The following is a 23,505-nucleotide window of genomic DNA, read 5'->3' on the forward strand; positions in this document are numbered from 1 at the left end:
GGGGCTTCTCCCTCCTCTCTGGGGTGGGCGGGGGCCAGGTCAGGAAGCGTGGCCCTCCCCTACTTTGCCAGACTGCTGAGAAGAGTGGGGAGCTGCTGGAGAAGCTGGAGGAACAGCTCATGAGACTGAGCGTGCAGGCTCCAGACAGGGAGGAGAGCTCAGCTGCCTGGACCTCCAGATCAGTGTCACCTGCTTCATGGGCCCCAGCTTGGCCCCCTGTGCCCCGGTGGTCAGCATAGGTCCTTCCTAGGATGGGCACCCCCCTGACCGTCTGATGCCAAGTCCCCTGTCATGTGTCCTCCCTCCTCGAGAGCTCTGGGACATGGAGCCCAGTGTCACAGGGTGACCCTGAGCATCAGGCTGCTTGCATCCACCCAGCCAGGGGGCACTCAGCCTGCTTGCTGGGTGTGAGCATGGCCGGGTCGCCTGTGAGCCCCACATGCTGGCTGCCTGGGCTGTGCTGGGGAAGTTGGCCCCAGCAGGTCCCTCTACACCCCTGGAGGGGTGGCTGTGCTGTGGGGCAGGAGGAGCACGTCCTGCCTGGCAGCCCTGGTGTCCTGACCCGTGTGCTGGGCTCTTCCCGAGAACCCTGGTCTTCTCTGCAGGTTTGAGAGGCGCAGCTGTCTGTGGAGAAGATCCACGAGATGTGCAGGGAGCAGTTTGCGTGGGCTCCTGCCTCGGCAAGCGAAGACCTTGAATTCTGAGTGCACGTCTCTGCCTCATTGCAACTTACTTTGTGTTTTTTTCACTATTAAAGCAATATTGGGGATTTTGTGCAATGAACTGCTTGTGCAAGCATTTGTTGCCATTATACAGAAGGTCGCCGACGGCCGTGGCCCGTCCTTTGAAGCGTGTCCTCTCCACCAGCTGGTGAGTCTTGAGCTGCCTCTCAGGCTTTCTTCAGAGAGATGGGTGGGGGGCTGTGCCACTTGGCTGCCTGCCCAGGAGCTGGGCCGTGCTGTGTTCCCCTCTGTGCCCCCCTGTGGAATCTGCCTAAGGGTGTGCGGGGTGCTGGCACTGGCAGAGGGGGGCCCTAAAGAGGGTGGACTCCAAGCCCTGACTGAGGGAAGGGTCTGATCGTCCCATGAGAGACCTGTGTGCCACCCCCAGGCCCATGCTCTGTCCCCACTCTGGGCAGGGACCCCTCAGACATGCTGAACAGACAGGACAGCAGGGCTGCCAAGTGCCTGTGGCCAGGCTCTCCCTCCAGGCTCTGTAGCTCGAGGGGGCCATGGGATGGGAGGGGTCTTAAAATTCTCTTGCGAGGGGTCAGATAATTTTTCTTTTTCGTTGACAGGTCTCTGGCTCAAGAGGCCTCTCCTCTACTTCCAGACCTGATGAAAATCAGATGTTGATTAGGCTTTGTGTCTGCTTTGGCAGTTGGTTGAGACTTTGGGAGCCAGAAAAGGGGTAAATGTATTTTGCGTGTGGAAAGACGGTAAACAATTGTGCCCCAGGGTGTGCTGTGGGAAACTAAAACTGGTCACAGACCTCTGCATCTCCTCCCAGGAGACGGAGACTGTCCGCGCATCCTGGGCTGGTCTTTGGCGTCCTGGGGAGGACCCCCTGTCTACTGGAGCCTTCTTACTCCTCTTTCTCAGTTACTCCCTTGTTTTGGGGATCTCCTCTTTGTGTCTCCTGAAGAACATTTCCACAAGAAGTCATGAGACATTTTTGGTGAACTTGCATGTCTGGAAATACCGTTCTACTACTACCATCACGCCTGATGATTTGAATACGCGTCAACTTTTAGGCTGCAAATTATTTTCTCGTGTAACTGTTAGAGCTTTGTTCCACTGTCATCTTCTATGTGTGACACGGCTGTGAAGAAGTCTCCTCACCCCTGTGTGGTCCACCACGCGGGCGCTTGCTGGGCCTCCCTGCGGCCAGGGGCACCGCACAGCGTCGTGCAGGCTGTCACTGTGGGGAGCTACAGGTGCTTCCACTGCGGTGATGCAGGTCTGTCAGGCCTGGGGAGCATCAGATGGGGTCTCTGGCCATCCCACTCCCACCACGTTCTGGTTTTTCCCAGAACTCCTGCTGGTCCTAATCTGTCTCCCGCCTCACCTGCCTCTTCGCCTTTTCTTTTTAAAAAAAGATTTCCTCGGGGTGCCTGGGTGGCTCAGTCGTTAAGCGTCTGCCTTCAGCTCAGGTCATGGTCCCAGGGTCCTAGGATCAAGCCCGCATCAGGCTCCCTGCTCGGCGGGAAGCCTGCTTCTCCCTCTCCCACTCCCCCTGCTTGTGTTCCTTCTCTCGCTGTCTCTCTCTCTGTCAAATAAATAAATTCTTAAAAAAAAAAAAAAGATTTCCTCACTTCACCTCTCAGCCAACTTGCTAATTTGTTTTTAATTGTGGATATCCCATTTAACTTCTAGGGTTTGTTTTGAATTTTTCCTTTTAAAATACTATTTGTTCTTTTTTAACGGACGCAGTTCCTTTTCAACGGACGCAGTTCCTTTTCGATCTCAGGTCACTAATCATCATTATGTTCACTGGTTCTGCATTTCCTGCACCATCTCTTTTTCCTTTGGTTTGATTTCTCGCTTGCACATCAGAAACATTCCTCAGGCGCTTGGTGATGACTAGCTTCCCACCACGTAGGGGTGACGAAGGCCCGTGGGCACAGGTGAGGCTCACTGGCGCTCGAGCCCTTGAGCGCACTGGCTTTTGAGGGTTTGTAGTGCACGTCAGTTCCTTGTCTTGTCTCGGGGATGGCTCGCTAGCTCCTGGGACGGACCTGAGACTCCCGGCAGCTCGTTAGCGGCTGCCGCGTCCCAGTGCATCTCCACGGCTGCCTGCGTGTGACTCCACTCCCTTGGCGGGCTCACGCCTCCACCTACTTCTGTCTTCATTTATATTGTGGTTCTGAGACTCCTCTTACCCATGTTAATTTTTTAACTGGAAGTTTCCTCCAGTTAGACGTACTGTGCTTATGGACATTCTGCCATCTCGCTCTGTGATTATTTGCCCAGTCCTTTTCTTATCTTTCTCTTTACCAACTCATGCTTTTAACTGATAGTAGTTGTTCACTTTAAATGATTGCATTTTTCTATTGGCCTGGAAATGTATAAAGCTTATATTTACTAATCAACATTAAATTATACTACACATATTTATCAATGTCTAAAATTAAGGTCTTATGCCCCTTCCCACCTGTAGGAGGATCTTAGAACATTTACACCCCCTTCTAGCGGACATGCCGTTGTCTGGTATTTCAGTTGACATTATTCTTTTATACAGTGTTTGGATCTCATTCATATTGGTCATTTTGTTTGCTCACCACTCTATGTCATATCTAAGACCATCATTCTGCAATCATTTTCCTTCTCTTTGTAGCATAAACTTCAGAGATTGTTTCAGTGAAAGTTCCTTAGTGATAAACGATCTTATATTAAATGTCTGTTTTCACCTTCTTTATGAAAACTAATTTTGCTGGGCATGCAATTCTGGGATGACAGGTGTTTCCTCCCAGCACGTCAAAGAGGCTAAGCCAGCTGCCACCTCTGTGTTGCTTTGGGAAGTCCGCCGATGGTGTGACGGTGGCTACTTTGTGGGTGATCGAGCCTTCCTCTCGGACGATGTGAAGATCTCTCCTGCTGGCCTGTGCTTTCACTGTGTTGTGTGCAGGTGTGGATTTCTCTTTATTTATGCTGCTTCATATACATTATGCTTCCCAGATGTGTGGATTTATGCTTTTCATTAAATAAAGAAAAACTTGTAGGAACACTATAAATGGGGGGGTCCAAAAAAATTCAGTCCCATAAAGTGCAGAATCTCATCCGTGTGAAGAATGAAAGGAGCCTGCACGGATGCCAGGCCCCTCCAGGTGTCTCAGCTGTCGATTGGCACAACTTGTTTACAGTTGTCCTTTGTGGCTTATGTGTTGAAGGTGATGGTTCTGGGTCTTGAGGATCGCTGGAACTTCCAGTGTACTGGTAATGAGTTCAGTGTCCTCTCCTTTCATTGATTATTTTGCTGGCCTGATTAAGGGGAGACGGGGCCAGTTAAAACTGGGGATGCAAATACTCATCTTCCCCAGGTGGGGTTGGCTGCTCTCTCCCTGACTGACCTCACCTTCACCTCCATTCTCAACCCTGCACAAGATGAGAGCTTGGGCCTGGCTGGAGAGTAGGGATTGGGTGGGCTGTGGCAGCCAGCTGCTGATAAAGTTGGAATTTGCATAAGCATGGGGCGTGTCATCACAGGGCCTCACTGGGTGTCCTCTCCTTCACCCCCTCTCCTCCTGGGGCTCCCATCAGGCCCATGCTAGACCGTCTTATTCTGCTGTACAAATCCTTTCACATTTCCTTTAGATTTTTCATCTCCTTGTCTGTGTGGTATCTGATTTCCTTGGATGTATCTTCCACTACATTAATGCTCTCTTCAGCAGTGTCTAATCTGCTTTTTAACCTACCCACTGAGTTCTATTTCAACAATTATATTTTTCATTTCTAAAAGTTCTTTAAAAACCCTGCCCACCCTGCTCGTCCATGCCTGATAGTCCTTTATTGCTTTCTCATTGCTGTGATTGTCTTCTTTATTTCTGTACATACTTCATACATAACTATTCCCTTGCCTGCATTATCTGGCTATTTCATTATCTGCAGTTCTTTGAGGTTTATGTCTACTGTTTGCTGTTTTTGTTGACCCTCATTCAGTGAGACCTTCCTATATGGTTGGTGATCTCAGCTCATTGCTTGACCTTATAAACAGTAATACTACAGGTCTAAGTAGGGGAAGATTTCCTCCAAAGACTGATGGCTTTGGCTTCTCCTGGTATCTGAGAGGGACCACGAACCTGGGACCGTTCAGCCTATCTGAGGGTTTGGGCTCAGCTTGGGAATCCTGGGCTCAGTTTTCCACCTCACCATTGGCCCAAGAGTCAGCAGCCCAATAGCTGTGGTGCCACTGAGTCCACTCTGGGGGCAACTCTGCCCCTACAGGCTGCACAACCCTTGCCCTAAACTCACATCGGAAAAGAAATAGGTGCCCACAAGAGCCCTAGACTTGTACTGCTGTTTTGGAGGTCCCAGCCAGTTATAGGACCCAAAATAACCCACAATCAGTAGTTAAGCTAGAGCAGATGATAACCATGAAATGGCATCAAACCACAGCCTGACCAGCACAGATCTGGATCATGAAGCTGGACCCTAGGACTCATGGCCAGGTGACTGCTCAGATTGATCTTAGTCATTACAGTAAACTTTCAAGAAGATGATCTCACTCAATTCATTATGGCAGAGTTCTAGGACGTGCAACAAAGATACTTCACCAGTCCTACCTGGCATGTAACACATATCCGTATCCATGACACTGTCATGATGTGCTGTAAAATGTTAAGTTATAAATAGTGAATTCACTTAAATTTTACTTTCTGCCTTCTCTGACTGCAGATTCCAAGGTTCCATGAGTGAACACATTTCTCATACCCTTTCACACCCCCTAGTGCACCCTGACCTCTGCTTTGTACACAACATTTAGCCCATCTGTTTTTTTTTTTTTTTTAAAGATTTTATTTATTTATTTGAGAGAGAGAGAATGAGAGACAGAGAGCACGAGAGGGAAGAGGGCAGAGGGGGAAGCAGACCCCCCGTTGAGCAGGGAGCCCGATGCGGGACTCGATCCTGGGACTCCAGGATCATGACCTGAGCCGAAGGCAGTCGCTTAACCAACTGAGCCACCCAGGCGCCCCTAGCCCATCTGTTGATTAAATCTTTTGAAGAACCGGCTTAGGAATCACCACTCCTGGGAGCTCTTCCCAATTTTTCCCTTGCCCTGATCATCTGTGTGTGCCTCTCTCCTGTGCTCTTAGTTCCCTGGAGGTACTTCTGTTACTGGGCTTTTTATTGGGCACTACATAGATGGCTTTCCTTGCCTGTCTCACTCTCTAACCTGTAAAGTCCCTGAATGCTCGTGTCATGCTGGTTTTGTCTCTCCCAGCACAGTGGCAGAGAGCCTGGACAAGTAAGTGCTTAGGAAACATTTGTTGAAAGTACAAATACCTTTCTTTTTTCCTTTTTTTAAAGAGAGAGCACCCTAGCGGGGTGGGGCAGAGGGAGAGGGAGAGAATCCCAAGCAGGCTCCGTGCTAAGCACAGAGCTCAACACGGGGCCCAATCTCATGACCCTGAGATCATGACCTGAGCCCAATCAGAAGTCAGATAGATGCTCAACCAACAGAGCCACCCAGGTGCCCTGAAAGTACAAGTATCTTGAATCACTGAATTCTACTCCAGAAACCAATACTTCACTGTATGTTAACTAAGTAAAATTTAAATTTTAAAAAAAAAAGTACAAGAATCTTACACGTCCTTTTCTTGTACTGCCTTTATGAGGCTGAGCAGAGTTCTGCAAGCTGCATACCCTGAAATGGGTGTGAAAACACAGCAGATCTGTGTTCTCTCCTCCTCTGGCTGAGCCTGTGGTCTCCTCTGTAAACCATCTTTCACACACTCCCCTACATATTTCACGGACACTCTTTGGTGGAGTATATTCTGCTTTGGCATACTCTGTATCGAGGGCTGTGGTAAAACAATTCTGGCTACGGGAGCTCCTGCTTGGATGGAGACACAGATACAAACACAGAGCTTTTATACAAAATAAAAAGTGACTCTTGCCTTTTAAAAAGTGCTATGTTGGGGTGCCTGGGTGGCTCAGTCATTATGCGTCTGCCTTCGGCTCAGGTCATGATCCCGGGGTCCTGGGATCGAGCCCCATATAGGGCTCCCTGCTCAGCAGGGAGTCTGCTTCTCCCTCTCCCACTCCCCCTGCTTGTGTTCCCTCTCTCGCTGTGTCTCTGTCAAATAAATAAAATCTTAAAAAAAAAAGTGCTACGGAACTGAGAAAACAACAGCAACAATAAAAAGCGAAACAAAGAAATACTGATAAATCTCAAAAACATTAAGCAGAGGGAAAGAAGTCAGACATAAAAAGTATATGTTAAATCATTCTATTTACGTAAAGTTCTAGAACAAGCAAAACTATAGTGACAGAAACGAGATCACTGGTTGCCTCTGAGGCTAAGGGGGCGATGGAGATAGCCTATTATCTTGATAGCATGGTGGTTCTAAAGGTCAAAACAGGTTATATTTGTCAAATCTCATAGAACCCAGCCCTTAAGGTCATGCACTTCACTATACGTGAATTATCCATCAGCAAAGCGTTAGGAATATGAATCAGTTTCAGTGGATACACGTCCTCCTCAGATCTCCCTCCTCTGGGGAAGCCCGCGTTCCCCACTCTAAAGCAGCCTTCCCTCGGACTCCTCCTTCTCTTCCGACGGCTGGGCAGGGGGGCCGTGGAGGCACTGGGGGCCTCCCCATGGCAAGAACGTAAAGCACCAGGCTGCTCCCTCATCCTCCTCATGCTGGTGGGACGAAGTACACAGCCCTCCAGCGCGGCCGGAGTTCCCCGGGTGCTGTGCCCACCGCGTCCTGGCCCGTTCACCGCGGGGGGCTCAGTCTGTGCCGTGGAGGCGCTGGTGCTGGATCAGGTGCGAGCTCAGGCGGAAGGTGCGGCCACACTCGGTGCAGCGGAAAGGCTTCTCCCCGCTGTGGACCCGCCGGTGCCGGAAGAAGCCCGACAGGGCCCTGAAGGCTCGGCCGCACTCGCCGCACGCGTACGGCTTCTCGCCGCTGTGGATGCGCCGGTGCTCGCGGAGGAAGGAGCTGCGGCTGAAGGCGCGGCCGCACTCGGGGCAGGCGAAGGGCTTCTCGCCCGTGTGCACCCGCCGGTGCTGGAGGAGGTTGGAGCTCTGGCTGAAGGCCTGGCCGCACTCGCCGCACGCGTACGGCTTCTGGCCGCGGTGGGCGCGCTGGTGCCGCGCCGCGTTGGAGCTGTGGAGGAAGGCCCTCCCGCACTCGCCGCACGCGTACGGCCTCTCGCCCGTGTGCGTCCTCCGGTGCTTGGCGGCATCCGACCGCTGCCCGAAGGCCTTGCCGCACTCGGCACATCCGTACGGCTTCTCGCCCGAGTGCATTCGCCGGTGCCTGACGAGGCTGGAGCTCTGGCTGAAGGCCCTCCCGCACTCGCCGCACGCGTACGGCTTCTGGCCGCGGTGGGCGCGCTGGTGCCGGAGCGCGTGCGAGCTGCGGAGGAAGGCCTTCCCGCAGTCGCCGCACGCGTACGGCTTCGCCCCGGAGTGAATGCCCCGATGCTTCGCCACGTCCGAGGAGCATCTGAAGCTCCGGTCGCAGGTGCCACACTGATAGGGCCGCCCTTCGCGGGGCCCTCTCCCGCCCGCGGCGGAGCGAGCGTGCGGGGTGGCGCCGGACCGGGACCCGCTGCTCTCTAGGCCATTCTGCCCGCCAGGTCTCTCGGAAACTACCGGGACCCCGGGGGAACCTGCGGGCCTGTCTCCAGCCTCCTCACTCGCACCGCCGTCCGGAGGCCCCCGTGCCCAGGGAGGCCCCTGAAACGGGCCCAGCGCGCTCTCTCCGCGGCCGGCCCCCTCTTCTTCCAAAGCCCCCCGCTCTGGCGTTGGCGCCGTGCTCTGAGCCCCTCGCTCTGCCACCGAAGCGGCACAGCCAGAAGCCTGTGCCAGGGCCGCTGGAAGAGAGGGTCAGAGACGTGAGACAGGAGGCCCGAGGGCTCAGCTCGGATGGCACACAGCCGCCAGAGTGGGCAGGGCGGTGGCCGGCGGGGTCGAGGCAGCGCTGCCGGTAACAGTGTGCCGCTCCTGCCCAGCTCTCCCCGGCACCCGGCGCCTCCAGTCCTTCCGCTGGGACTCCTCCGGGGTAGCCTAAGCCTCTACCCTCGGGCTCCGGAGAGCGGGAGACAGAAGCCCTGGCTCCGGGTGCCCCCGCGCGGCCTGGAAGGCAAAGAACGCGGGCAGCGAGCCGGAGCGAGAGGAACACCAAAGCAGAGGCCCTGGGAGGCGCAGGGCTAGAGCACCCGGCGGCACGTGCCGCAGTCCCCGCTCACTTGGGCAACCCCGGGCTCCCCAACACAACTCTGGCCTTGACACCTCACCACAACCCGCCAAACCCAAGCGGCCTCTCGTCCGGGCAAGTAAAAGAATCCTTCCTCAGACGGAAATCAGTGCCGAGAGTAAGCAACAGCCAGTGACCGGAGCCAGCCGGCTGGACCGAGGGGCCTCCCAGTCCTGGCTCCCGGTGGTGAGACTGCCGGTGGCCCCGGGCACAGACCACACACCCATTCAGGCAAATGGCTTTAGGGCTGTGGTCGCAAAGCAGAATGCCAGGCAGTTCTTGCCACATCCAACCTCAAGGGTAGCTTCTGAGGCCAAGCCTGCAATACTGGAGCACTGCTCAAGAACTGAGCGGGCCCAGGTGATAAAGGCCCCTGTACGGGGGGGGGGGGGGGGGGGGGGGGGGGGGGGGATGGGGGGGATGGGGGATGGGGGGCGGGGGGGCGGGGGGAGTCGGCGGGGAGGGAGGGGGGCAAGGCCAGTATTCCCTGGGGCGGGAGAGAGCAGGCAGGCACCCACAGCCACTTTCCATCGATTCCCTAACAAGGGGGCTGTCCAATTGAGCAACTGGAGATGGGGAGAGGCCCCAGGCACAGGGCTAAGAAACAGGAGGCCCTCGGGCACCTGGGTGGCTCAGATGGTTAAGCGTCTGCCTTCGGCTCAGGTCATGATCCCAGCGTCCTGGGATCAAGTCCCGCATCGGGCTCCCTGCTCCTCGGAGCCTGCTTCTCCCTCTGTCTCTCTCTCTCTCTCTCTCTCTGTCATGAATAAATAAATAAAATCTTTGAGAAAAAAAAAAAAAAGGAAACAGGAGGCCCTCTGGGGAGGCCCAGTCTGCTCTTGTGGTGTGGTAGGTGTAGAAGTTCAAGCAACTCATAGGCACTGGTTCTGAAGCAAGAGTTATTCAGAATTAAAATGGGAGAGGGGCACACACACCCTTTCCAGTTCCGGTGGGTCAGGCTTCAGGTCCTGTGAACTGCTTGCCTCCCGAGGCCATCCCAGGCACCAGCAGGCAGCGCTGTGTGTGTGGGTAGGGGGGTCCTCTCAGTGATAACTTCCCAGGGCGCCCTGAGGAGCCCTAAACATGGAGCCCTTGTTCTCGACTGGGGCAGTTTTGCCCCCACGGCACATTTGGCTATGTGGGAAAACAGGTTTGGTTGTCACAACTGGGAGGGGTGGTACTGGCGTCTTGTGGGTGGAGGCCGGGGATGCTGAATATTCTAGAATGCCCAGGACACCCTTACCATGAGGAGTCTTCCATCCCAGAATGTCCAATGCTAGGGCTGAGAAACCCTGATGGAGGGAAGTCTTCCTAAAAGGTTAGTACTTGGCTTTTAGCCAAGAAACTCAGCCCCCTCGCAAAGATGCTGGTCTCCCAACTGACGTACATGGGCCCCATCAGGCCCCCACTGGTCTCATGCTTGCCTGTATCCTGCTTTCAGGCCACAGATCCCCTGACATGTGCTCGGGACCAGCAACCAAGAGACAGCACTCTTTATTCCCTTTAAAATGTGTGTTTTGTTGTGACCTGTTTCTCTTCTACCACTCTGTGTATGTTGACATTTGCTAAAATTATTACTTAGTCCAAAACTGCAGGACTGTGAAGAGCCCCGTCTGGACCAGATCTGCCAGGATTAAGGTCAGTGGAGGGAGGGAGAGGCAAGTCCGGGACTTGAAGGGCAGCTTCGCGGCAGGGCCCAAAGAAGGGATGAGTGTGTGTTCATGGACTCGGGGCAGCTGAATCACCTGACACAGGGGTTCTCTGACTTCAAGGGAGAACAGGTGCAGGTGTGTGTGGGGGGGTGTGCAGTATGTCCTGGCAGCCATGGCCATACCCCACCCAGGCTCCCGCTGCCGAACATGCGGCATCAGAGTATGATGGTGGAAGAGCCTGAGGCAGTGCGAGCGTCCGTGTGAGGGGAAGGCGGCCTTGTCCTGAGCACTGCTTGTCTCACATGGAAGTAACAGCAACAACAGTAAGCTGGATAGGAGTCCTCAGCTTCAACAACCAGCCAGGCAGGTGGGCTCCAGGAGCCCTGATTCCTAAGCTGTCCCCTCCTCCCTAACCCACTGGCTGTCCACCCCTCACCTGTGTGTGTGTCCATCAGGGTAGCCCTGTCCATGGTGTCTGGAGATCCAGGCCTGGGGCTCTCCTTGCTGTGCCTTGCAGAAGCACCAGGAGTGGGGACACCTGCTTGAGTAAGAAAGAAGACAGGGGAGAAAGTGACAGGGAAGGTGGGGGTGAGCTCAGAGCCACTCCTGGGGACTCCACGGGCCTGTCTCTGCCGCTAGAAATCAAAGTCATGACCGAACAGACAAACCAGTAACTAGTGTTCCAGACGGTACCCCTGGGAATGTCATCTGGACCATGCTGGCTGCCCTGAGTCCTGCCCCCACCCCCCGGCAGGCTGAGGACAGAGCTGGGCGTGGCAGCACCTGCCAGCTGCCTGTCGTGGGCTTGCTCTGTGATGAACAAGCCCAGCATCCCTGGTCAGGCCTCAAATGTCTGGAGACACATCTAGGGACGTAACATTTTTCTTGATAATTATGAAGATCTGATTATAAAAATATGAAACCAAAAAATAAAAAATTATTTGAGTGACGCAGTTTTGGATTGAGGAATGATTTTGCTATGCTTAACACCAAAGGTAAAGTCTAACAGCTTTAACTACACAAGGAAATTTAGTGTAAAAAAGAAAGAAATGAAAAAAAAAAAAAACCTGGGGGGCTTGGTGGTATGTTTATAACATGGATTCACATCCTTAAAACATAAAGACCACTACACATTATGAGAAAACATGACAAACTGGTAAAAGTCACCAAGTAACCCACAAAAGAACGTGACAGGTGGCCAGTGTATTTTTTAGCATAAGTTCCTCATTTGTCCCGCCTCATTTGCAATTAAGAAAGATCATGTAGATCAGCTTTTATGGTAACACCTTCCGGGCAAGGAGGTCGGGGAGACCGATGGGGCTGCGGGCAGCGGGTGGGCCCACAGCCTCCGGGCACCGTCTCACCCGCGGGGAGCCACCCGACACTGAGATCATGGTGTTGGTCCAACTTGTCTGAGAGCGAACCCTGGAAACCACATCGTCTCCACTAAAAAACAGGGCCTGTTAAAGTGAATGAAGCGACCCCTGGCGACCGTCAGTGACCAGGGGAGGCTGTGCCGGGGCGGTCACACCGCTCCGGGGGGAACTGTCCCCAAGGCCTTCTCGCTGGTCAGGGGTCCCCTGAGACCGTCACACTGGCTCGGGTGGGGGCAGGGCTGTCCCGGGGCCGTCACACCGCTCCGGGGGGCTGTTCCCTGGCTGTCACACCGGGGTCGGGGGGGATCTGTCCCCAAGACCTTCTCGCTGGTCAGGGGAGACTCCCCTGAGGCTGTCACTCCCCACGGCGCACGTGCAGCTCTTTCGAAGCGAGAGCCCCGCATAAGCACACGTACCCGCGCCCAGACCCGGGCCCCACGTTGCCGCTCCCGCACGGCCCGCAGCCGGCCACCACCACTCACCCGCAGTCCCGCCGTTCGCCGGAAGCGCCGCGGTCCGCAGCGCGGGGCACGGCACTTCCGGCGGCGCTCTAGGCTGCGGGAGGACTGTGCATCTGGCTGCCCAGGCGGCTGCGGCGCGGGCGCTTCCGGCGACGCTCTAGGCCGCGGGAGAGCTGTGCGCTCCTCTGCTCCTCCGGTCGGCCCCCCAGCCCGGTGCTCCAGGCGCTCGCTCCGGTCGCGGCGTCTTCACGGACGCTTCCCGCTCCGGCTCGCCGGCCTCCCAGAGCGGCGACCCTCCCAAGTCCTTCCTCCTTCGCCTCCAGCCAGGCCCGGGTGGGGTCAGGGGCCGCGGGATGAACGAACAAGCCGACTAAGGCCGTGCAGGTGGAGAAAGGTGGGGGCGCCCTGGGGCAGGAGGTGGGCCGAATCCGGGGAACCGCGGGCGGAGGGGACCGGGGGAGGGATGTGGGGAAACCCCCTTCAGGGACAGGGGCCGCGAGCGTCCGCGCCGGGAGGGAGCCCCGCAGCTGCCCGCTTCCCGGCGGGTCCTGCTGCCGCGCGCACCTCGCGGCGCTCCCTCCCGGCGCGCGGCCCCCGCTCGGCTGCAGGGACACCACCTGCGCCCGGGCGCCCGCACCGCCGGTTTTCAGTGCCCGCCCGCTTAGGGGCCCGAGGACCCGGGGGAGGCCCCGAGGACCAGCCGTGCGGGCTCTAGGCTGCGTGCGAGACCGAAATCAGACGAGCCAGAAAAGGTGGGAACGCTGTGTGGAGTGGTGTAAGTGGAGGACAAGGGCAGCCGCCGCATCTGGGAGACTGGGGGTGGGGGGAGTGGGTGTCATCGTCACTTGGGGTCGGGTACTGCTCCTTGGGGGATCCAGGGTAAGGCCCTGCCAAAGGCGAGTGCGGGGTGAACAGTAGGTGTTATTCCATGAATCATCAAAGATCATCAAAGGCAGGGGCTGGATGCCACCGTCAGCCGAGGTTGGTTTGAAGCTCATTTCCTGGGACATGGTTGGGATCCGGCTCTTCTCAGGTGTTAACCAGGTGTTGGGGGCCTAGGACAGAACTCAGAGAATGATTAACTTTCCTGCTTCCCGCTGGGAGTGGGAACAGAGCTTCTTTGGCTTATTGAGAGGCAAATACGGACCATGGGCCTAGCAGAAAGACAGCAGAGATGTAGCCTTTAAAAAATGATGTCCCTTGGGCGCCTGGTTGGCTCAGTCGGTTAAGCGTCTGCCTTCGGCTCAGGTCATGATCCTGGAGTCCCAGGATCGAGTCCCGCATCGGGCTCCCTGCTCAGTGGGGAGTCTGCTTGTCCCTCTGACCCTCCCCCCTCTCGTGCTTTCTCTCTCTCACTCTCTCAAATAAATAAAATCTTTAAAAATAAATAAAAAATTTTAAAAAAGGATGTCCCCTTAGCTTCCTTACCTTTATGATCTCAGTTTGTTTGGGTCAGGAGTCTGGGCGCAGCCTAGTCACGTCTGTGTTTGGGTTTCTCCCAGGATACGGTGAAGGTGTGGGTGGGGACTGGGTCTCTCCTGAGGCTCCAAGGGGGAGCATCTCCTCCCAAGCTCACTTCGTTGTTGGCAGGATTCAGTTCCTGAGGGTGGGACTTAGTAGGAGTTCTCTGGCGTCTCTCCACACATTAGCTGGGGATGCAGGCTTTCCCACGTGCACTGCATTCTTGGGTTTCTCGACAGAATGGACGCTCTCATGTTTCATCGCTGCCGAGAAACCTTTACAGCATCTGCGACAGGTATGCGTCATGGGGCTTGGGTCTTGAACGGCATGTCCCCAAGGCACGTACAGTTGTCTCTCCGTGCCCCAGGTGCTTTTTCCTATCAGTGACTTCTGTGGCCTCTCTTCAGCCTCCTCGTTCAGACATGCTTACAGAAACCCCAGAGCTCGGAGGGCCCCTTGAAACGTCCACCTGCTCCCTGACAGTGATTCTCTCTACAAGATTCTCCTACAAAAGTCTCTTACTCTGGTGTCCGTCCTGTGTCCTTAACCCTACTCACCAAACAGAAGCACAAGTGGTGAGTGGCCCGTGATGCTGGGCAGGAAGAGGGGCATCATCACAGCTGGGCTGGGCCATCAGTGGTGGACATGGAGGACACTGGCTATCCAGAAGCTAGGAAGTCCGTGCCATCTGCTGTGCCCAGTGCGCCCTCACCCTGATCAGCCCGGCGTTGGCTTGTCACCCCACCGCCTCCCCCACCACCTCTCCAGCTCCCAACTGTGGGACCTGTTGTCATTCCCCGAACATGCCAGGCCTGCTCCTGCCTCTCTCTCAGCTTTGGCTCCTTCTGCTGCCCAGCCTGGAAAGCTCCCCCTGTGCTGTCCACACACTCGTTCCCTTTCCTCGTCACTGGACACTGGTCCTACATCTCCACAGGGAATACTGCAGTGAGGTGTCCACCATGTCCATCGGCTCGTCGCTGGCTGGGGATAATTTTGATCACGTGGTCGAAATGTCATCTGGGTTTTCCACTGTGTGGTTGCTCTTTTCCTTTTGCAACTAGTAAACCATCCTTGAGGAGAATGATCACGCTGCGGAGCCGTGAGGACACGTGGCCGCTGGACTGGGGGGGTCGGGAAGCACTGCAGTGACGGCCATGGACACACGCAGAGTTGGAGGCGGTGACTGTCCCGTGGCTTCGTGAGAGAACGTCCCGGTGTAGGAAGCACGCAGCAAGGCATTAGGAGACCCAGGGCTTTGGTGTTTGCAAACCACCTAAGAAGGTCTGGGAGGAAAGGATTTGTATAGATATAAACAAATTCGAAGAGTACACTTCTGCCATGTGGTGAGAACTAGTGTGACGTCTTTCTCTTTGTCTCTGTTTTCCAAATTTTCTACAAAATAGTTTGCTTATAGAATAGGAAAAATGGGTTTGGGTCCACCTCCTGTCTTGCATGAACTGCTCTGACAACCAGGAGCCAGAAGAGGGCTCTTTGATTGCCGGCTAGAGCAGTGACTCCATCTGGGCAGCACATTATTTTTCTTTTCCAGTAGGTTCTGGGGTGCATCTTAGGGGGCCTATTGTTTGCTTCTGCTCGGGACCCCTTCCCTCATGCATTCCCGCAAGAGCACGCCTTTCCTTCTGGGGAGTGCTCCTCTCCCTCTGTTCCCCTACATCATTTTGGAGCCCGAGGCCACACAGGGCCCTGCAGAGATGAGAGGTGGGAAGGTGACAGGGAGACCTGGTCACTGCAAAGTTCTGGTCCCCACCAGGAAGCCTGGATTCCCTGGGTTGCTGAAGCAGCGCTCGACCCTGTGGGCTGCCCCCGGTCCTTCCAAGCCTCTTTGTGCCCCAGACGGCGCCGAGGAGTTCCTGTTGCTCACACTTGCTTTGGCAGTGGTCCCCTTGACTTCAACGGTCCAGGCCCTGGGCCCCCAAGACCGGGCAAGTGCCTGGAGGAGCGGAGGGGCGTCAGTCGGGCGAGGCAGGTGCGGAGGGGATGAGGGCCAGAGTCACACCGACTGGCCTGCAGCCCCAGCCATGCATGTGGTCTGTCCCTCCACTAATGCAGCCTGTCTGTAGCCCCTCGCTGTGTCTGTCGCCTCTTCTAGTAGTAAGGACCCTGAGAGACAGAGACTACTTTGCTGAGGAGGAAGTGGGGGTTTCCTGAGGACGGAGCTGGCACATGGAAAAAGGAAGTGACATGCCTCACCGGGTCAGGATAACCCTGCCTACTTCTGTGCTGACAGACCAGCACCAATCTCTGTGGCTGGAAACCACAGACGTCCAGTTCATTGCCAGTTGGCGGGCTCTGCTCCATTGACCTTCCTCATTCCAGGGCTGCGCTGAGAGAACACTGTTGCTCACTAGGCAGAGGGCAGAAAGAATTTGGAGAAAGCCTGCTGGCTCTTCGTGGTTCCCTTTTACTGCAAGACACAGGCAGAGCCTGAGGAAAAAGATGAGGGTCAAGACCACAGAGGACAGGCCTGGCTGGTGGTCAGCAGTGGGGCGGGGAGGGAATGAGCCCAGGCCGTCTGAATCCCCCCGCGCTCCCCGCCAGAACAGTTACCTCTTCTGGCCCCAAAGGAGTTTCAGAATGCAAGTGAGGGCGGAAGGGAGAGCACAGGCCGCGCGCCCCAGAAGCTTCCTCAGTTCCCTGCAGCCCAGCCCCCTTCCCGCCTCTGGCCTCCCCCATGCCCTCCAGGCCCCGGCCCCCTCTGGAGCCTCTCCTCCGTCAATCCCAAGGGCAGCCTGCCAGCCCACCCTCCGCATCCTGTGTGCTGAGGCTTTTTCACGGCAACTGGCAGCCGGTTTTAACACCCACCACATACTGCATTACTTATTCCTAATTATAAAAAACACGTAAAAGTTAAAACATTTTAAAAGAATGATCTCGAAGAGAAATAGAGTTTTCGCTCCGCATTCCGGGGGGATACTTCGGGTATTCTGGAGGACTGCTCCTCCCACAAGCGACATTCCCAACAGCAAGTCCGGCCTCCCGCTCACGAGCCTTGGCTCCCACGGCCTGGGGGACAGTCCAGCCCCCGCCCCCCCTCGATCCTGATGGACAGTCCATCCCCGCCCTCGCCCCCCTCCCCGCGCTCCCCAGGCCTCGTACACTGGCTCCGCCCCCCTCGATCCTAATGGACAGTCCACCCCCGCCCCCCTCGATCCTGATGGACAGTCCATCCCCGCCCTCGCCCCCCCCCCCGCGCTCCCCAGGCCTCGTACACTGGCTCCGGCCCCCCTCGATCCTGATGGACAGTCCATCCCGCCCTCGCCCCGCCCCCGCGCTCCCCAGGCCTCATACACTGGCTCCGCCCCCCTCGATCCTGATGGACAGTCCACCCCCGCCCTCGCCCCCCCCGCACTCCCCAGGCCTTGTGCGCTGTCTCCGTCCCCCTCGATCCTGATGGACAGTCCACCCCCGCCCTCGCCCCCCCCGCACTCCCCAGGCCTTGTGCGCTGTCTCCGTCCCCCTCGATCCTGATGGACAGTCCACCCCCCGCCCCCCTCGATCCTGATGGACAGTCCATCCCCGCCCTCGCCCCCCCCCGCGCTCCCCAGGCCTCGTACACTGGCTCCGGCCCCCCTCGATCCTGATGGACAGTCCACCCCCGCCCTCGCCCCCCCCGCACTCCCCAGGCCTTGTGCGCTGGCTCCGTCCCCCTCGATCCTGATGGACAGTCCACCCCCGCCCACCCACCCCCGCCCCCGCGATCGGAGCACTGCGACGGGAACGGGCTGCGCGACCCTGCCCTTGCTCCCGCGCTCCCCACGGCCCGGGGCGAGCTGCCAAGGAGCGGACCAGTCTGTGTCGGGGGGCAAGGACACGGACCAGAAGCCCGCAAACTGTATGTGAGGGGCCGGACAGTACAGACGACTTGCGTAATAACCTTTCGTAAGAATCCGTTGTTAATGTGAAGACCGTGGGCGTCCGACGGCTGCACGAAAGCGGGGCGCGAGCTGCGGTCTGGGGCTCGGCCCGGGGCTGCCGTGGGCCTGTCCGCGCCGCCCTCGGGCCCTGCGCTTCCCCGCGTGTCTGTCCACGGCAGGCCGCCCGGGCTCCCTGGGCGCTGTGGACGCGCCGGCGCCGGGTCGGGGACGGGCTGCGGCGGGAGGCGCGTCCGCGCCCCGGGCACGCACCGGGCGGCTCGCCGCTGTGGGAGCGCGGGTGCTGCGTGAAGAGCGAGCTGTGCACCGAGGCTTCCCCGCGGTCGCACGGCTTCGCGCTGGTGCCTCACCACGTCCGGCCTGCGGCCCAAAACCCTCCGGCCCTCAGCGCCCTCAGCGGCCTGGGGAGGCCGCTCCCCGCCCGGAGGCTTCCGGGGCTGGAGCGCGAGGGCCCCGCTCCGGGCGGCCTTGCGGGGCTCGGCCTGGCGGATTGCTGGCTCGCCCAGCTGGGTCTCCCCACACCTGCTGGATTCCGGGTGGCCCCTCCAGCCGGGGTCACAGCTACGGCGTCTCCCGCCTGCCCAGTCTTCCTGGTGGGTCACCGGGCTCACGGCGAGGCTGCCTTTGCCTCTGGGCTCGTGTTCATGGTTCCTGTCCTCCCTGGGGGCAGCCCCACCAGCCCCTGGGCACCCCCATGGCTTCTGCAGGACCCAGCAGGTCCTTGGCCCAGTGGCCGGGCCTTAGGAGCTCTGCGCACCCCCCACCCCAGACACCGGGGGCTCTGTCTCCTCCAGGGTTGCCTGCAGGAGAATGTGCTTCTCGTTCTGGGGTGCGTGCAAATGTCACTAGACTCTGAGCCACAGCATGGAGAGACTTTGGGGACAGCAACATTGTCTCCTTAGAGCCAGTGGTGAGGGAAAAAGGAAGCCACGACAGATGCCCGGGGTGGGAAGGAGTGTGTGTGTGTGTGGGGGGGGTTCGCAGGATTGAGGTGAGGGGGGAGGCCAGGCCAGAGGCAGGCTGTGAGAGGGCCCCGGGCCGGGTGGCAGGGCAGCCGTGACGCCGCGGGGACACGGGAAGGGGCTGGCGATGTGCACCTGGAACGTCCTCACGCCCACATGTAAGCCAGAGCAGCTTGAGCACCTGGGGGCTTTGGCCTCACCACGGATGCGCCTCGCCGGGGAGGCTCAGGAGCTGCAAGTGTGGGTCCCTCAGGGCTGTGGTGAGAAGAACCGGCAAGTCGCAAGTTAGCAGGTGTAGCGTGCTCTCGCTGCAAAGCTGCGCGAAGCAGAAAGGAGAGCCGGCTCCCACGACTGCGCGAGCCTGCTCCGGGCGCTGGCCTCCCGCAGAGGGACCGCGGCACCCTGCGTCGGACTGGAAGGACGCGCCCTGCAGCTGGTATTTGGTGGGCCTCTCGCCCTCTCGGTGCTGGTGCGACAGAGCAGTGTCACTGAGAGTATCTCAGATCTGCTTACTTGTCCTCAAAACAAACCAGGACTTCTGGTCAAAGATAACTGCGTAGGGGCCTGTCACTTACTTTTTTCCCCCAAACTACTGAAAACAGAGAGATTATGGAGAATGGCGAGCGGCGAGGTGAGCCCCGCAGCACCACCTGGGCGACCCCATCTCCGACCGCTCCTGCTGCACCGCCCGCAGACCGAACACTGACCCGGAGCTGCGGCCTCTGCACGGGGGGCCCCGTCTGAGGCCGCGCGGCCGGCCAGCACTTGGACCGCTGCCGGGAGAGGCCCCAGGCATGGCCACCCGCCCGGGTTTCTGCCCCCCGCATCTCAGACGACACATGCGCCGAGAGACACCCCGGTGGCCCTCCAGTGGGAAATCCCAGTTCAATGGGGGGACGTCTCAGCACAGGGAGACCCAGCAGCTGCCTGGGCTGGTCTCAACCCACAGGGTGCCGTGGAACCCAGGAGAACCCACCGGAGGGCCTGTCCCTGCTGTGCCCGACGCTGGGGACGCACACGTGCAGGACAGGGCACCATAGTGCCTGCCCCCACCGGAGGGCCTGCCCCTAGGGCGCTCCCGGAAAAGGGAGACACTCAGAGGCTCGGCGGTGGGGGGGGGGGGGGGGGGGCGGCGCCCAGCAGCGGTGCATGGAGGCAGGGCAGCAGCTGCCTCTGCCAGGAGAGCGGCCACAGGCACTGCCCCAGCGGGTTCTGAAGAGTGAGCAGGAGTGTGGGAAGGGGCTCTGCGGCAGAAGAGAGCAGAGGGAAAGGCAGGCGGCCAGGGGCCTAGCTGTACTGAGCCCTCTGGAGCCACCAGTGGGTTCTAGCTAAGAAATAACCTCGAGAAGTAAAAATGGGGTCAAAGCAAAAAGGTTCATGTTGAGAAGCTATTTAGAATTTTTAAAGTCCTCTTTGAAGCACAAGATAGAATAGTTTACTAGGATTTCATTGTACATCGTTAATTTCTTGGTAATTCTTGTGAAAAGGGAAAATGTATTTGATTACTTAATGTTTATTCCTATAAGACGAAGAGGTATTATCAGAAGTAAAAGCCACGTTAGAAGCAAAAGGAAGTTGAGTTCACACAACAGAAAGCCAAGTCAGGGAGGCAGAAGATAGATGGGTCTAAGGGAGCTTCACAAAATGAAATGGAAGAGAACAGTTAAAAGAAGACATGAAGATGTGGAAGGTAGAGGAAGACAAGCGGGACGCTTCCAGATGGCTCTTCTGCAGAAGAGGACCAGTCCTTCGACTATAGAAAGGAGTAAAGCTGTCCGTCAGGAGCACAGAAGGGCAAGCCTCAGAAACATTCTGCTGAACAAAGAAGTCAGGCACAAAGCTCTGCACAGGTCACCGTTCCGTGTATCTGAAGTTCAAGCTAGAACAGTGGTCAACTTGGGAGTACTGAGAGGGGAAGTTCTGGAAAGTTCTGTGCCTTGACCTGGGTGGCTTTACAGGAGGGAAACATGTAAAAAGTCAAGCAGGACACTTAAGATGTGGGAGTTTTAAAAAGGTTAAGTTATACCCTAATAAAAAAATTAAAAATATTAACCACTCCATCTCAGGAAAAATCAATATACAGTGTCCCACAGCAGCCATGCATCTTGGTGAAGCTCTTCAAGTTCACGGGCAAGGAAAGAGTGATGAGGCCCCCCAGTGACAACACGGGACAGGCTCAGGAGAGGCCTGCAAGGGAAAACCCCAAACCCCACACACCCCAAGAATTTTACAGACCCCTGAGCTGCCCTTTACTTTAAGGACCATGGAGAGTGTTCTAGAGCTCTCAGAGGTGGAAGAAACGCCATCGCCGGGGTGCCCTCTCCCAGGCAGGGGCTGGCAGAGGGGTGCTGCTGGGTGGACGAGTGGGTCGGGTCCAGGGGAGCAATCTGCCCCTTGTGCCTACAGGTCATTCAATCTGTCCCAGGTGTGGCTCACCGTCCACCATTCACTGGCTGGCTGCTACCCTGTGAACCAGGGGGTGCCCCTCCCACGGGGCAGCCGGAGGCTCAGGTGCACTGAGAGGGGGACAGCAGCCTTGTGGTGGTGCTGCACACAGAATGCAGGGTGGCCGGATGGGAAGCCCTGAACCAGGGGTCGGGAACCCCCGCGTCAGATGCCGGCTTTGGCTGCATAACTTGGACAAATGACAGCATCTGCCTGAGGCCTAAGAAAGGGCTGGAAATCCACGGGCCCACGTGGACACCTGTCCCCTCTTGGCTCCCCTGTGCGGCGGGAGCTGTGTGGCTCGTCCAGGGCAGAGACCACAGCTTTACATCTGGGCACCTAGGGCCTGGCACACAGTGCGGAGCAGGTGGCTGGCCCGTCCACCAGTGGTCACAGCAAACCGTGTGTGTGGGTGTGGGGGCGTCGGCCTCAGAGTCCCAAGTCTGGGTTCACAGTGAGGCTGTGAAGTCTTCTCTGAGCCTTGGTTTCCTGCCTGTAAGTTAGGGGTGCTGGAGCCCCCCACGAAATGGGGGCGAAAAGGCGCCCAGGGCTTCTAGCACCGCTCCCGGCACGTCTGAGCCCTTCGGGACATGAATGTTCTTTTAGGGCGCGGTTAAGCACCGGGTCCATCGTTTAAACTGCAGCAACAGTCAGCCCCAGAGCGCGGACGGGGGCATGCGTGCCAAGACCCCCCGCAGCCGCCGAGTGAGTTCTTGCGGGGCGGGGGCGTGTTCCATTCTCCGCACACTTTCCAAACCGCCTCTGAAGAGCCTCTCCCCGTGAAACAAACTCCCAAACGCGATTTCAGCGTCTGTTAAAATCTGCGCTCCTTCAAGGCCGGCCTTCAGTTCCGCTCAGACGTGGGGCCCGACGGTCAGCATCTGCGGCCCGAGGAACGACGACTGGGGCGGGAGAGGGCAGCGCGGCGTCCGCGGAGCCCAGGCTGCGGAGGGAGGGCCTGGCCCCTCGGCGGGCGCTGCGGGCGCTGCGCACCAGGGCCCACGGGCGGCTCCGCGCCAACACCCGCCGTCCGAGCGCTCTCCCGGGGGCCGCCGCCACGGGGTTTCACGACTGGGCACCGGCCCGCCCCGCGCTGCAGCTGCCTAACTTGGCCCCTGACGCCCCTCCGCGGCTCCCTCCCGCAGCTCCGGCCGGCCCGGCTCGGCGGTATCGGACGGCGACGGCGGGCGGAAGGCCCAAGGACGCCGCGCAGCCCGGCCCCCGCCGCCCGCCGCACTCCGACCGCGGAGCCGCAGGCGCGCGCCCCGCCCACAGGAAGTCCCGCCCCGCGCCGCCGGCACTTCCGGGCGCTCTAGGAAGCTCGGAGGACTCTTCGGGGGGAGGGGGGCCCGCGCGGGGGCGCCGGAGAGCCTGAGGGCGGGCGCGCGTGCCTGGAGCTGTCCGAGGTGCGCGGTTGCGCGGAGCGACGGAGCCTCCGACAAGTGGTCGGGGAGGCGCAGACCGGAAGGGGATGAGCAAGGGGACCTGGCCTGTCGGGCGCTGAAGGCCGTAGTAAGGGCTTTGGCAAGCAAGCGAGGGACCCCACCCAGCGTCTGACTCGAGAAGACCCCCTGGTCTGTGGGTGGTTGGAGTGGTCCAGGGGAGGAATGGCGGAGGGCAGCAGGCAAGGCCCACGGAGGCCGTCCTCGCTGCAGCCTGGACTCGGACTGGGGTGCGGGCATCGCCGTGCACCGCTACGGCCACTCCAAGAACCCTGCGGCCGCTGAAGGAGTCGAGGGCTTAGAAGAGAGCCCTGGCCTGGAACAGCGGGACGTGCCAGAGCGGCCTGGCCAGCAGTGGCCTGGCCAGGTGGAGTGGGAGCTGAGCCTGCCCGCGCAGGTGCTCCTCCTTTGAGGGCGGGTGAGACCAGAGGTTCCCAACCTGGAGCGCTGTCACTGTCACTGGGCGTATTGGAAATAAACCCAGATTCCCTGCTTTACCCGAAGCCTACGTCGTCTGTCTCCCCGGGGATGGGCTGGGAAGCTGTGTTTTCCAGCGGGTTCCCCAGGTGATGTAACCGCGTGGCCCCTCAGTGGGTGCTCACACCCCGTGAAATAAGATCTTAGAATATGCAAGGCAAGGGGTCTTATGGGAGGCCAGTGCCTCCTAAGAATTCACTGACCTCCAACGCCAAGACGGGGGGCTGTGAAGCCACTCCCAGGAGGAGATACAGCTTGAACAAAAGGGAGGGCAAGGCTGGGAAAAATGGTTGAAATGTATCCACTGTCTGAAAAGACTGTAGAGAAGCCTCCTCTCCTGGGCTTCTTGATGGGGCCTGTAGCGGCGACAGGAGACAGCTCTCCGCTTCTTGCGACCAAGGGTGGCT

At 58.1% G+C, this 23,505-nt stretch overlaps 1 protein-coding gene across 1 annotated transcript; it reads right to left on the reverse strand.

Moving 5' to 3' along the window:
* Nucleotides 1–6,932: 6,932 nt before the first annotated feature.
* On the reverse strand, nucleotides 6,933–12,496 carry ZNF696 (zinc finger protein 696). The gene is made up of 3 exons (XM_064587785.1): nucleotides 12,440–12,496; nucleotides 11,018–11,122; nucleotides 6,933–8,546 (listed from the first exon to the last, which is right to left on the reverse strand). The coding sequence occupies exons 2-3, from the start codon at nucleotides 11,049–11,051 to the stop codon at nucleotides 7,456–7,458; spliced, it is 1,125 nt and encodes a 374-aa protein (XP_064443855.1). The 5' UTR covers nucleotides 11,052–11,122; nucleotides 12,440–12,496; the 3' UTR covers nucleotides 6,933–7,455.
* Between the last annotated feature and the right edge of the window lie 11,009 nt (nucleotides 12,497–23,505).

The sequence above is a fragment of the Mirounga angustirostris genome, unplaced genomic scaffold, assembly GCF_029215605.1.
Source record: "Mirounga angustirostris isolate CCGP_5_RB_7025 unplaced genomic scaffold, mMirAng1.0.hap1 SCAF_4, whole genome shotgun sequence".
In the NCBI taxonomy this organism is placed as follows: domain Eukaryota; kingdom Metazoa; phylum Chordata; class Mammalia; order Carnivora; family Phocidae; genus Mirounga; species Mirounga angustirostris.